We start from the raw sequence: 14704 nt of genomic DNA on the forward strand, positions 1-14704 counted from the left end.
TGTTGAAAGCCAATTAAATTACCATTCAAAGTAATACAATATTAATATATACTCAGTACGAGTGTTAGATAACAGCAATACATCGTGGGGGCAGTGGTGGCCTAGCAGTTAAGGAAGCAGCTCCGTAATCAGTAGGTTGCAGGTTCGAATCCCGAGCCGCCAAGGTGCCACTGAGCAAAGCACCGTCCCCACACACTGCTCCCCATGACTGCCAACTGCTCACCAAGGGTGATGGTTAAAAGCAGAGGACATATTTCGTTTTGACACCGTGTGCTGTGCTGTGTAACACAATGACAATCACTTCACTTTCACATGGTGATATTGCAACAATACAGAGACATTAAATATCAAATATTCAAATTTAGTTCAAAATTCAGTTCTGAGTTGTTTTGGTTGAATTATTAATATAATGGTATGCAAACACATCGTACTGTATTCCATCTTGTATTTCAGCTCTGTTTTTACATTTTAAGTGAACTGTAGAATATCTTAAAATGTACAGTGTCACAATATATCATGATATAATCGTATCATGACCCATGTATTGAGATACATATCCTTGCCGATACACACCTCTAATACTCAGTGACTATTTAAAATGATTTATTTAGTTATTTCTAAAAACAGTCCTACCTGGCGCATGTTTGTAGCTCTTGGCCAGGTGGGCCAGCCAGCTGGTACGGAGGATCCAGTCACTGTGGGAGGCTCTCTCAGTCAGGATCCTGACTGCGGTGGGCAGGACACGCAGGGCACCGTCGGCACCCACATCCCCGCCTTCGCCCAGGAACAGCTGTCCTTCATGTGCCGCTCCACTCTGCATCGCCCTCTGCAGGTCCGTTAGGCTCAGTGGACGATTCCTGGATCAAAACACACTATCATATGGCACTACATTTACAGCATTTATCAGACGCCCTTATCCAGAGCGACTTACAATCAGTAGTTACAGGGACAGTCCCCCCCTGGAGACACTCAGGGTTAAGTGTCTTGCTCAGGGACACAATGGTAATAAGTGGGATTTGAACCTGGGTCTTCTGGTTCATAGGCAAGTGTGTTACTCAATAGGCTACTACCACCCTATAGACGAATATTTACCATTGAGCTTGACCCAACCTGACCAAACTAAATGATAGAGATTAAGCAGATCAGGCTTGGGTCAGACTCAAGGCCAAGATTTACAGCTCTACCAGCTCTACCTTTTGCCCTGCTGGCTGAGGTTGTTGAGACAGTAGGACAGGACCTGCCCGTCCCTCAACAAACTAGAGAAGCAGGAGTCCACGGTGGAGAACAGGGCGGATGGGATGCTGTCTGGCCACACCCCCGCACAGAGCAGCCTGCTGCCCCAGTCCTCAGCATCAAGCACTGCCAGCTGACGCTCGACCACCTCCTGGGCCAGCTGCAGGGGCGAGAGAGCAGAGTAAAGCAAACATTCCGGTCTGCGCTCAATATTGTCCTTTTTCCCTCTCTGGTACCTGCTGGCTGGCGGTGCTGCGCTGGCAGAGTGAGTACGCCTCCCCACAGGCCTGCAGCAGGGCACTGGGCAGGTCCACCCCCCTCTGCAGCTGGCTGGACAGCAGGGTGGCGGCGTGGAGCAGAGATGAGATGGAGGATGCAGGGGAATCTACAAGAGAAAAAGGAATTATGCAACATCAAGTGACTGGACGTGGTATCTCGTTTTACCCCTAAAATAAATGAAACAACGTCAAACGTAATCAGGCTGGAGGGGTCACAACTCACCCCAAATAGTGGCCTTTATCTCAGAGTGGACGGTAATCAGCAGGTCGCAGACGCAGTCCCCAGTCACCCCCGCCGTGCGCAACAGGGTCTTCACGTCCATCTGGTCCCAGCACGTCCCCTCGTGCTCGCCCGGGATGTAGATCTCCACGCCCCGGTTCCTCATGGCTCGCGAGATCTCGCCGTGGATAGGGTCCATAGCCAGAAACAACCTAGACGAAGACAGATTCTCAGCGTTCATGAGACGTTTTACATCCTGAGGCAGGACTTTAAAACAGCTCCTGGGTGGTGGGGGGCTGAACCTGAAGTTGGGATGCGGTGTGATGCTAGGGGTTGTGCCATCGATGACCCCCCTCTCGTTAATGGTCAGTGAGCCACCAGGTTCCAGCAATGCATTCAATCGGTCCAGTACCGATGCGCTTCACACACACACAAAAAAAAATATATAAGAGATTATCATACTTACTAATCATCTTGTTCATCATATTTAGTGTCTACGTTCATAGGTGTAATTTACAAGGGGGGGGGTTAAAATCTGATCTAGAATATAAACCACATAATTCCTATTAATAAATATATTAAATATCTTGCATGGTATCTTTCATTTGCCTGCAAAATAATAGCATCCCCACTCAAAACACATTTTTGAAGGGGGTTTCAGATTATTATTATTTTTTATATAATTTTTAGATTTGTCTAATTTTTTTTACATGATCAGTCATGGTCTGAAAATGAAAAAACTTGGGGTGTCTACTGATTGTAAGGCGCTCTGGATAAGGGCGTCTGATAAATGCTGTAAATGTAAATGAAACCGTTTGAGCACGAATCAATCACCTGCAGAAGTTGACGTTGTCCATGAGCAGCCAGTCTCCTGCCTGCAGCGCCTGCACCAGCATGCCGTCCAGCCACTCGAAGCCTCCATGGCTCCAGCCGTCCTGCATCTGTGCCAGGCGCTCTTTCAGGATGGTGAAGTCCATCTGGAGCTTGGATGTGTCTGGATGCACCAAGATTCACATTTAAATGCGACATTATAAAGACCGTGGATAAAAGCTGAATCTGCGTCTTTCCACACACCTATGAAGACCTTGAGTTTGGTGTTGAGTTTCTGAAGCAGGACGATGATGACCTCCAGCTTGTTGAGCGCCTCCGACGTGACTGTGCCCTCTGTGCGGTCCAGCCCCTCCTCCTTCAGCCAGCAGCGGAACGCGCTCCATGTCCGCAGCAGGAACTCCGTGTCCTGAACACTACTGTCCAGCGACATCAACCCACGTCTCGTCACCATGGCGACCACGTAGTCCACGCTCTCCAGCACCTGCTGCCATGGCCGGATGATGTCCACCTGGACGAGGACGAAGCAATTCCCTATTAAACTCTTGCAGAGGTGGACGATTCTGCATGGTTGAGTGTAGAACACAATCAATTTAATCATAATGACAATGATTTTCTAGCGGCGGTAAAATTCTAGTTAAAAAGTAGTGCCGGTAGTGACTGTCACTCTGGGGAGGAGTTCGACCTCATCCACGTGGACGTTTGAAATGAACGCCCGCTGAAAGCCGTACACATCAAACGCTGGTGCTGAACGCCTGTGTGGACACTTTGAAAAACAGTCGGCGTTCAGTCCGCACTCACCCGACGCCACAAAAAGAAAAGGTTCAGACTGGATGCGTCGATTATTGTAAATTAAATCGAATGAGACCAGTAAAGGTTCACGCCTGTGGCAAACATACTGGTAGACCCCGCCCCTCTGTGGTTTACCTGCTCGAAGCCCCCCAGCAGTTCGGTGGTGTCCATGGCGCTGTTCATTGCCATGACGCGGAGCCGGTGGCCGGTCAGCAGGGCCAGAAGCTGGACCAAGCTGGTCTTGCCGCTGGTGGTGGGGCCCACCAAGATGGCCATCCACCCCCGCTCCACGCACTTCATCAGGGACTCCAGCGGCCGCAGGGCCTGGTGGGTGATGGAAAGGGGGGGGTCCAGAGCCACAGGAGCCCCACCGCTGCGGGTGACGACGGAAAAGCCCACCTGATGGGGAGAGAAATGGAGCTCAACCATCTGAAATTTAGGCCTAAATAAATAAACAAACAAACAAACAAACAAACAAACAAAGAACATTTTCAGACTTTCCAGACCTGGAGGTTTAGTGGAGTGATGTGAAACTGCCTGGATCCAGTGTATGGCTCAAATTCCCCGCCAAACACTTTCCTGAACGTGGTCAGCACCTGTACACAAACCCCTGCTGACACGAGTTTCAGAAAAACACTGAACACCCCCCATACACATCATCGGTAAGGCGGGGTTACCTGAGCCTTGTCGGGCTCAGCCCTCATCCGGTCAGCGTACACCAGTCCCACATGTTGGCCTGGGTTAAAGAACCCAGGCGATTGGTCAGCCTGCATCAGCTGACACCAACGGAACACGTCTCGCAGGTTAAACTCCCATGGGTCTCCTTTCTGTCCCCACTTCCTCTCCACCATGACCTCTTGGACAAGCTGACAAAATAATATGTTTATTAGCTATACTAGCTATGTTTTTGGATCAAATCTTTTTTATTGAAAGTTTTACATGGCATGACCAAAAAACATAACGATGTACAATCTACAAAAGCACAAAAATAGTTGATCGTAATGATGCGATAAAAAAATTACAATAATCTGTAAAAAACTTTAATCAAATAGGAACTATATGAATAAACATAGAGTTTGGATCATATTTAGGAAAGGGACAAATTTATCACTTTTCGGTCACATTTGTGACACCCGCTGAGGTACCCAAGCTCTGCTCGTTCTCCGTCCAGTTCTACATACAGGAAAACTCCACCTACCTGATTGTTGAACTGCACCATCTTGCCAATGATCCGCTTGTCGATGGTCGGGAAGACTGACTCCCCAATGAACACCATGTCTGTGCTGGTCAGCTGATCCACATACACCTGCACAGGAATGACGGTGCGTGAAAGCAGGAAACCTGTTTGCCGTGTCCGGATCTATTAGATCCGTGATTTGACTCCCACCTGGGTGAACCTGTTCAGGAAGGATTTGGGGAGGCCCTTGCGGCCACCACCCTGGGTGAAGGGGTTCTGGCAGCCAAAGATTTTGGTCTTTTCATGCTGAACCTGAAAGGTCATTCCCAGCTCGGGGATGTAGATCTCCGCTCTGTGGTCAAAGCAGGCGTTCAAACCCTCCAGCACGGACTGAGATGCCAGATTCAGCTGCAACACACATGTTTTATTAACCACTGGTAATAGCTCTGTAATAGTAACAAAGGTATTATTCTTTGCAACTTGTGATAAAAATGACTGACTTAACTTGCCTTGTTAAATAAAATCTCAATAATTCGATTCTTTCAGTTGTAGTTAAACTGTCTTCACAAGCAAAAAAACACAGACACACACCTCATCCAGGACAACCCAGTGGCCGGCCTTCAGAGCCGCCAGCAGGGGGCCGTCACGCCACGCAAACTCCCCTCCCTTCCCTCCCTCAACTGGCAGGTCAGTACCAAACAGGTCAGTGACGTCCTGCGAGAACAAATCAAATTGGTCAAAAAACACATTTTCAGACAAGGGGCAACTATAAAATGTATGACCATGATAAAAAAAAAAAAAAAAAAAACTAGGCTAATTACAGTCTGTTCAGAGAGGTTAATTCGGACAAGGGTGTTCCCTGAAGCTTTGGCCAGCGCTGCCACCAGGCTGGTCTTGCCCACCCCTGGGGATCCCTCCAGCAGGACAGGCCTCTGCAGCTTCAGGGCGCGCAGCAGCCGCTGTGTGTTCATGGCCGTGGTGCCCGCACCGAGGGCGTAATCGGACAGACTCCGGGCCTCGGACTCACAACCTGGTATGCATACACATCCCCAGATTAAACAGGTCATAATTACAAATTCAATAGTAAGACCCAGATGTGAAAACCGAAGCAGCAGACCCACCTGCAGGCAGGTAGAAGGGGTCTATCCCAAAGAAATCATCCCCCCACTGCGGCTCTCGGGGCAGACAGGTGTCATAGATGCGCAGGGCGTCCAGCATCTCGTCGTCCAGTTGGGTGATGCGGCTCAGCCGCTGCTTCAAGAAGTCCAGACACGCCCGCCTGGCCAGGAAGGCGTTTTCCGCAGCTAACGCAGTCAAACCTGTGAAAACCGTGACAACAGATTGAGACTAAAACAAAACAAAAAAAGACTGATCTACTTAAAAAAAAAAATAAAAAATAGAATGATCTTTGAAGTAGATTTGATATAAATTTGGCCAACAGGAGAGATTTTGATTATACGGTCCCTTTGAAAATGACAACCTGCTCAAAAACACACCTACTTGCAGCATGAACCATTCATTTTTGGCAAGAGCACAGAGCGAACAGAGCTGTCCCTGTAACTACTGATTGTAAGTCGCTCTGGATAAGGGCGTCTGATAAATGCTGTAAATGTAAATGTAAAATGTCCTAAATTCGAATTGCCAAAAAATAAGGCCTTAAATATCATTAAAAATGACTAGTAATCCTTAAAAATACTGCAGACCCAATAAATAAAATGAAACACGTCCCCCAACCATACTTCTGATAGTTTTCAACTAATTGTTATTACAAGAACTGAGAGGATAATGAGTGAACAGTTAATACTAATGAAAATGATGACAACGAACATAAGAAAATATGACATTCACACCTGAGCCGATTCCATCCACGTACACCAGACAGGCGGCATGGACAAACGCGGTGACCGTGTCTAGCCTGAGGTCCCACTCAACTTCCTCCTCCTCCTCGTCCTCTCCCATAGTCATGAAGCCATCAACGTCTTTCTCACACACCTGGTTCAGGAAGTTCACCCAAGACAAGATGTCTCGTACGCTCAGGATGCAATGGCGCCCAAAGTCCTGATTGGTCAGCCAGTCGATGAAGTCCAGCATGAGCTCAGAGATGTCTCTACCTGCCAGGGAACAAAACTTGATATTGACCAGCGGACAAGAACAGGACAGCAGCGACTAGCCAATAAGGGGAGGGCGGCTCGAATGAAGACCTTGATGGTCGTGTTCGTCCAGGGAGAGGCCGGAGCGTAGGTTGTGCTGGACAATCTGCAAGAGGTCCGACCGGCTGTTGTTCTGGGGGCACCAGATCTCGGTGAACCGGTTTCGAAGTGCTGGGGACAGCTGTAGACAAACCACCAAAAAATTATAAAACAATCCACCTACCTTTGAGCAAAAGGATCTATTATGTAACAATAAATGAGCGGTTATCTGTAATGCTGTATTCTGGATTGCAGAACCAAGTAATTGTGATTAAATCACATGAATGTCTGTGACTAATCACAATAAGTAATACATTCCTTCTGCTTCATAGTCATTGTAGCAATGAGACAATGTGCAACAGAATGCCGAACAGAACTGAGCCTCTGCATCCGGCATAACTTAAATGAACACATTAACGTGATATGTAATTAACCAATAATATTCTAAAATAAGGTTTCAAAAATCTCTGAAACAAAATTTCACACTAACATGAGGTTGATGCATTATTAAGCATGCAAGTTAATGGCTTTTGAGAAAATTAGCATTGGTTTCTGCATGACTCTTATTCTCAGGAGTCCTGAACTGACCTCCTTTTTCCCAAAATCTCCTCCAGGGTTCATCGTAGCGACCAGACGGAACTTGTCACCCGCAACAATGAGCTCCACATCGTCATTGTCACCACTGCCTTTCTCAGACAGCACCAGGGACTTCTCAGTCTCCAGCACGCTAAGAACACAAAGCAGAGAACACGTCACTTAACATGGGGTTCCGTGTTGAACTGAGCTTTTACACCCTCATTTTTTAAACTTGTGTTTATTACACTGTTATAACTGTAGAATTCACTCATCTGTGTCTTCAGCATGTGTAGATCGTATCATCCTAGGTCACCTAACAATCACCGATCCTATTCTATTCTATTCTATTCTATTCTATTGGTATGTAGACAACATGAGAGACTGGTGATAAGTAAGTGAGATGGATAAATAGAGCACTTATTTTCTTCACCTATTGAGTCGTTCCAGCACAGAGTCGTCTGCCAGAGAGATCTCATCCATGAGAAAGATGCCCTCCTGTTTCATGGCCTGCACCAGAGGGCCATCGTGCCACTCAAACAGGCATCCGTCTTCTGCCTGCGGGACCCCCCCCAAAAAAAAACACAATGACATAAAAGCAGAAGAAGACACAGGACCAGGACGCTGAACATGGCCGTTCGGTGAACTCGCCCCATGCGTTCCAGCTCCATGTCGAACAGGACGCAGCCCGCCAAGGAAGTCGGACGTCTCCATGTGCAGGTGGCAGTTCAGGGTGAAGAATTTCTGCCCAGCCAGGGCAGCAAACAACTGGCAGATGGTCGTCTTACCGCATCTGCAATTGAGGCAAAGTTTAAGGTCTTCAACTCTTCAAAAAAAAAAAAAAAAAAAAAAAAAACACACAGCAGTATAATAAAAGCACAATATAAATGCTGAATGCTTGTCTTGTACTGCCCGTGTTTCCATGGTTGCCCTATATGTAGCCTGGCTTGTCAATGTCGCACACATGCACTTTATGTCAGTATGTGACTTTGTTTAAATGTTAGATGTAGCACCAGGTTCGAAGAGAAAAGCTGCTTCATTTCACTATGTACTGTCTAAAATGTATGTAGCTGAAATGACAATAAAACTCACTTGAACTTGATTTTAGGCTATTTAGAAGATGAAATAAGTATTTTTCCAATACTGTAATATTTCCAATGCATTTAAGAAACTGTGTGCTTTCCACACAATTTGACATGTTCCCAGTGGAGAACTTTAGGTGACCTTACCCGGTGTCCCCAACCAGCAGGACCGACTCTCCGAACCTGAGAGCCCGACCCACGAGCACGGCCAGCCGCCTCATGCTCTGCGTCCACACCACGTGGCCGAACTCCTCCGGCACGCCCGCGATGCTGTCTACAAAGGGACCTGCGGACAGAGGCAAGAATTAAAAAGTGGCTCGCTGAAGAGCATTAGACAAAACATGCAGACATACATGCCAAGGGAAAGACATGCGAACGAAAACCAACCATGGAATGAGGTTTGTGTCATTACATGCAGAATTCATCATCGTGGGGGAAAAATGCACAATGAACATTTGCAGATTGACCTCCGGGTTGAGCTAGGCGGGGGGATAAATGCACTCACTGAACTGGGTGGTGACCTGGCCCTCTGTAAACAGGGTGTCTGGGTTCACTCTCCTCTTGAAGTGCTTCTCCAGGATGGTTTGGATGGTCTGCGCCTCCTCTGGTTTCCTCACACGGCCAGCCAACAACATGTATCCTGAGAGACATCGGCACAGTTGAAAGCCGCACTACACGATATGTTACAGAGCAAATTAAATCTATCTTAATTATGCTTGATTCTGAATGGCTGGTTAAATAAACACACTGCCAGTTAAAAGTCTGGATGCCCCTATTCTGTGTTGGTTATGGTGATTAAGAATCCAATATAAGAATCATATTTAGTATTTGTTGTATGAGGAGAAAGTGAAGTATGTTTAATTACATAACTTCACGTGTAGTATTTCAGTTATGTTTCTGCAGTTTTGTTCTATAATGTAAAAATCGCAAGATCGACAAACAAGCATGGGCATCCAAACCTTTAGCTGCAACTGTATATATTTTGTATAAAAAAAATCAAAATATTATGTGATTTATAAATCGTCATGATTGGGCCTCACCATCATCAGCCAGGTGCTGTAGCCAATCACGTGCAGAATCTGTCTGCTCTTCCAACCGGTATCGCTCCGCCCACCGGAAGAGGTCCCTGAGAGTGATGAAGCCGTGCTTCCCTGCAAATACGCTGGAGCCCCTGCGCAGAGACTACACACACAAACAAACACACACACACACACACACACACACACACACACCCTTCAGTTCATCCGGGATTTCACAGGCATTTGTGGTGATTGATGTGTCGGAAGGCACAGTTTTGATATTTTTAGACGTTTCTATGGTGCAATTGAGTCTGCGCCGATTGGTGAAGCTCACAAGAGAGGACCTTTATTGTTCAAATTTGCTGAAAGGCTGCAGTGCTTAGACGAAAAAAAGTTGTATGACTGTGTTAACTGATGTGACCCTCCAAGGAAATTGAAAGCTGCTCACCTGGAGGTGTTGCATGACGCTCACTAGCTTTGTGCAGTATGAGGGGGGGAGGCTGCACCTCTTGTGCAGAATGGTTTCCAGCTCGGCGCTGGGCAGCTCGTCGAAGTGCAGCTCCACAAACCGATTCCTGAAGGCCCTGGACAAAACCTGAATGCCAAGACACAGACTCACCTGAATTCCCTTCCCTTCTAACACAAAACACTGTTCCAATTTCATTCATATCTACCTTTCTGCCTCCATAGAGGCCCGGAGGGTTCTGGGTGGCAAACAGCATGAACCTGGGGTGAGCCTTCACCACCTCCTGCGTCTCAGCAACCAACAGCTCTCTGTTGTCATCCAGCAGCCGATTCAGGGCCTCCAGGACATCGGTGGGGGCGAGGTTCAACTCGTCAAGAACGATCCAATAGCCTTTACGCATGGCGTCAATCAGCACACCTTAAAAAAAAAAAAAAAAAAAAAAAACCCACACACAGGGCTGGGTAAAAAGAAACAAATATATTTTCCCAAAATTTCTTGCTTATATTGCCAATTTGAGCAACAGAAAGCTAACATACAAAGCAAAAGGTAAAAAAGAAAGCTATAAGAGCACGGTAAGAACATTTAAGAAGGCATTGAGTTGTAGAAAATCAGTGACATCAACTTTGAGAACAACTCGCTGTGCATTCTCTTTTCAAACTTTACCTTCCCCAGAAACGGCACCAGCCCTTTACCTTCTTTAAAGACCAGCTTCCCCCTGTCGTCTGAGGAGTAGCAGCCGATGTACTCCTGAATGTCCGTGTGCTCGTGGTTGTTGATCCGCACGCACTGGTTGCCCGTGGCTGCCGCAAGCCACTTGACGAGGCTGGTCTTTCCCACCGACGTCTCTCCCTGGATGAGAACCGGGTGGCTCCTACATGAGCAATTGAGAACGAGTGAATGAACCTCGTTAAGGAGGGCAAAGGTCATTTGTTCTTCCTTGCATCCCTAATATCATTGTGATTTTTGGCTTTGTGAAAGAAGGGGTGACACAATGTGATACGATGGATTCAGCTATCTATTTGACTTGGATCGGTGATCTTTTCGAACCCATTTGCAAATGATTCTTCCTAGCCAAAATAAAGCCTAAGAGCAGATCAATTAGAGGAATAAGTATTGATGAGCCCAACGATCGAGGGATGCTTTTCCTACCCGGCGGACACCACCCTGGCCAGGTCATGGAGGTTGAGCTTGACCGAGGGGGTGAGGATGTAGCTGGGGTCCAGCGCCGGCTCCATCTCCCCCTGGGTCAGCCAGTACTCCTCCATCTGGACGCACCGCCGGCCGGTGGGCTGCGGCATCGGCTGAGGTAAAAAAAAAATACAGAGATGAGTGAGAGATAGTAATGAGAAAAAAGGCAGCATGCTAACCATACACACACACACACGAGAAAAAAAAAAAAAAAAAAACTTTTACCTGTTTCAAACACTTCACATTTCCCCCCAGGATGTGCTGGGCCACCAGTTTCTGCACCAATGGGTGGGAGCTCCGGTCCAGCTGAGTTAGAAAACTCAAGCAGAAGCCCTGAAGAAGACAAAAAAAAAAAAGTGCTGTAATAAAGCGTTAAATCCCACCACGTTTAAAAGTGTAAAACATGTCAGGACATGACGCACCTCGTAGATGGAGCGCTGGACGCTGCCGCAGGGGTTGGCAGCGACGTACCTCAGGGCTCTGCACAGCGTACGCAGGCTGTAGTGCGGCCTGTGGCCCGTACCGTCCACCAGCCGAGTGAGTGCTTCTTTGCGGACAGTCAGGTAGAAACTGGACGGATGTGACAAGAATAAGAATTTACACCACTTTATTCTGCACGTTGAGACATAGGTCCCTCAGTCCAAAGGGAAGGGATGCAATTCTATCTTTTACAATCAATCTAGCAGGCTATGGGTCTAGGGGAGGGGCCGACCTTATGATGCCATTGATGACGCCCTTGTTGAGGTTGAGGCCTTTCAGGTAGTCGACCACGAGGATGCGCAGGTCTGACTCGCTCTCGAGCTCCTCCACAAACAGCTCTGTGAACCTGAGGGACGAAAGTGAAGAGACCGTCATTGTGAAACCTTTTAACCAATCACCCTTAAGGTATCAATATACTTGCTGTTAACTACATTTGTATTTATGTACGTACAGCCGCGGTCCGTATACTCCGTATACTATGAGCACGAACTCAAAATGAAAAAAAAAAAACGAAACTGATATGGATGCATTCATTTTGTTTGCGACCTCAACACTGACTCCTGCTGGTATGGAGTACACACTACATATTATGGTGCACAGTAAGGACCCAACTGTGTACGGATACACAAGTATATTTCTGGCTTCAGTGAGCAGTCACGAAAGGCACCCAGGGAGCAGTGTGTGGGGACAGTATTTTGATCAAGGGGACCTCAATGGCACCTTGACTGTTCAAAACCTGCGTATGGCATCCATGTCCAAGTCCATGTGGATGAGGCTGAACTCCTACCCTGAGCGGCTCTGTACTCAGATCAGGCCACCACAGTCTCTACTGGCACTACTTTTTAACTAGAATTTTGATATTTTTATGATATAATTGATTGGTAATTTTTCTGCCTATATTCTCCCATCAGATAAAAATATGTTGTTGTCATAATACCGATTATTCCCGGATCATTCACCTGTTCCTGATGCCCAGAGGCAGGTTTCTCTTCCCAACGTCTGTAGCAGGGTTCATGCAGGCAAACAGGCGGAAGTCTGGGTGGCGCACCAGGGGTTCTGAATAAAGAATGAGAAATGCTTCATCAATATGCACACTCAATTAAAAAAAATCTATGGGCAGTTATGGCGAGAACTCACCAGTGTCGCCCCGATCCAGCAGCACCAGAGAACCGCTGCTGCCCTCCAGCAGACCGCTGAGACACTCCAGAGTCTCTGGCGCCGCCAGATTAATCTCGTCCAGCAGCACCCACTCGCCCTTCTTCACCGCCTGGGCCAGCGTTCCCTCCACAAACGCGAAGACCAGGGCTGATTCGCACGCTCTGATCTGCTCCTGTGTCTGACTTAGCCTTGAGGCCAGAGATTCCCACTGTTCCTGCAGCAAGGCCACTATCCGACAAGGACACACAGACAAGGCACAAGTAACTAAAACACAAATATTCATGGTGGCATACACACAACGTTAATTTTTCCCACAGCAGCTGCACATTTTGTTGGCATACAGTTCGATTGTTGATTATATTTTGCTGTAATCTCTGTTTTTTTTTATATAGAAACATATTTTAACATATTGTATATATTGACTGGAATCCTTGTCAAATTCCTTGTATGTGGTCACTCACATACTTGGCCAATAACTGATTTCATAATAATTATAGTAATTATTTTTTATACTTTTTGAACTTATGAGTATTGTGCACTATATTACAGAGAGAGGAAAAAAAGTACATATATTACCCCATTTTTTGCCATGTCATGAAGGTGGAGGCATATATGATAATACTTATTTTTACACAACTCTCAATTTTCAACATCTTCATTTATTTGTCTGTGCCTTAACGATGAGAGTCATATTTATGCACATTCACCATTCAGTAAGTCAGTCCTGGTTCTGAAGGGTTTAACCCAAACCAGACCTAATAAAAATCATACTTGACTTAATAAAATTATATTTAAACCAGTTGCATTAATTCCATACCCAATAGCCCATACCCTCACTTAAAGCCACTTTGAAGTGTCTTATGTGATTAGTGTAGAGTGTACAGTTTATCATTTTAGTGAAATTATCCTAAATTCATATTTATGTGCAATCATTTTATATCATTACAAATGCACTGTATACTATGCATACTGTTGTACTGACTAAACCTCTCTTGAATCTTAATTAAGACTTCTTCCTTTATAACAAAAAAATATTATCAAGTGACTGTTGTACATACTACGCCGTTTTGAGAATACGAGGAAACAAGGCAGTTTCTCAAATGTATCAACATAACTGGCTGTCATATGGCTACCATTAGGCTTGTCCTGAAGCTCCTTGGTGAGGGCGGACTTGCAGACGTGGTCCATGAGCTTGAGCAGGTCCTGCCAGCGCTTGCCCCGGAAGCAGGTCTGAACGTGGCCCAGGAAGGTGAGGTTCTGCTTGCGGGAGTACGTCTGCGAGAACAGGTCCTCAAAGGCTTCACGCAGCGGCAGGAGGATCAGCTTGTGGTCCACCGGTTTATACCTGACGAGGTACCAACACACACAATTCACCAAGGTCTGCAGCTTAGGAATAGAAAATAATGTGCATCTGCCTGTGCATTTTTTTTTTTTTTGTCTTTACCAGGGTCACATAGTAACATTTTTATTTATATTTTTTTGTGGTGGTGCTTTGCTCCACTTTGAAATTGTCATGTCTGAACTAGGCATTTTTTTTCTCCAACATTTTTACTAACTATAACGAAATAGCTCATGTAATGTTGCTGACAAAAAACTAGACTAACGTTTTGAAAAAGGAGACTGTATTTCTGTTTCCTGTATCTGCCATTCAGTCGCACAGATGAAGTCACTTCCTCAATATGCATTTGTGACATTATTTATATTTCAAAAACCCAAAAGTGTGGTCAAAAAAAACAAATCAGAGCATCTCCCATGTCTGGAATGGATATAGAGTATTGTACCCATAAGGTAACAAGATAACCTTGTTATAATTATGAAATGAGTTTGACTTCTGTCTGATCCAATTTTGTCTGTTCCACTATACTGACTATACTGACTTGGTTAAATACAAATGCAAAAAATAAAAAGTTTTTGTTGACTACAACTAGACTAAAATATTAATGGATAATTCTGATAAAAATATTACTCAAAAGCTCAGACTTTTAGTAGACTGAAACTTGACTAGGATATTTAAAAGCGTG

The 14704-nt window shown here is 45.9% G+C and overlaps 1 protein-coding gene across 1 annotated transcript in view; it reads right to left on the bottom strand.

Moving 5' to 3' along the window:
- The window catches only part of mdn1 (midasin AAA ATPase 1), a 51850-nt gene that overhangs the window by 25237 nt on the left and 11909 nt on the right, over window positions 1-14704 (bottom strand). The window contains exons 16-48 of the mRNA XM_029002407.1: window positions 13817-14028; window positions 12663-12911; window positions 12485-12581; window positions 11758-11871; window positions 11468-11615; window positions 11271-11378; window positions 11007-11158; window positions 10550-10728; window positions 10066-10274; window positions 9840-9986; window positions 9413-9554; window positions 8878-9012; window positions 8520-8658; window positions 7942-8083; window positions 7724-7848; window positions 7306-7444; window positions 6730-6859; window positions 6379-6639; window positions 5650-5847; window positions 5350-5558; window positions 5120-5242; window positions 4739-4936; window positions 4550-4657; window positions 4029-4217; window positions 3858-3947; window positions 3487-3750; window positions 2806-3070; window positions 2566-2725; window positions 2034-2150; window positions 1735-1943; window positions 1470-1618; window positions 1194-1393; window positions 634-857 (exon numbers count right to left, since the gene is read on the bottom strand). Of these exons, the coding sequence (XP_028858240.1) occupies window positions 634-857; window positions 1194-1393; window positions 1470-1618; window positions 1735-1943; window positions 2034-2150; window positions 2566-2725; window positions 2806-3070; window positions 3487-3750; window positions 3858-3947; window positions 4029-4217; window positions 4550-4657; window positions 4739-4936; window positions 5120-5242; window positions 5350-5558; window positions 5650-5847; window positions 6379-6639; window positions 6730-6859; window positions 7306-7444; window positions 7724-7848; window positions 7942-8083; window positions 8520-8658; window positions 8878-9012; window positions 9413-9554; window positions 9840-9986; window positions 10066-10274; window positions 10550-10728; window positions 11007-11158; window positions 11271-11378; window positions 11468-11615; window positions 11758-11871; window positions 12485-12581; window positions 12663-12911; window positions 13817-14028 (5531 nt within the window). The remainder of the gene's footprint in view (window positions 1-633; window positions 858-1193; window positions 1394-1469; window positions 1619-1734; window positions 1944-2033; window positions 2151-2565; window positions 2726-2805; window positions 3071-3486; window positions 3751-3857; window positions 3948-4028; window positions 4218-4549; window positions 4658-4738; window positions 4937-5119; window positions 5243-5349; window positions 5559-5649; window positions 5848-6378; window positions 6640-6729; window positions 6860-7305; window positions 7445-7723; window positions 7849-7941; window positions 8084-8519; window positions 8659-8877; window positions 9013-9412; window positions 9555-9839; window positions 9987-10065; window positions 10275-10549; window positions 10729-11006; window positions 11159-11270; window positions 11379-11467; window positions 11616-11757; window positions 11872-12484; window positions 12582-12662; window positions 12912-13816; window positions 14029-14704) is intronic.

This window comes from Denticeps clupeoides, chromosome 14, assembly GCF_900700375.1.
Source record: "Denticeps clupeoides chromosome 14, fDenClu1.1, whole genome shotgun sequence".
NCBI classification, from domain to species: Eukaryota; Metazoa; Chordata; class Actinopteri; order Clupeiformes; family Denticipitidae; genus Denticeps; species Denticeps clupeoides.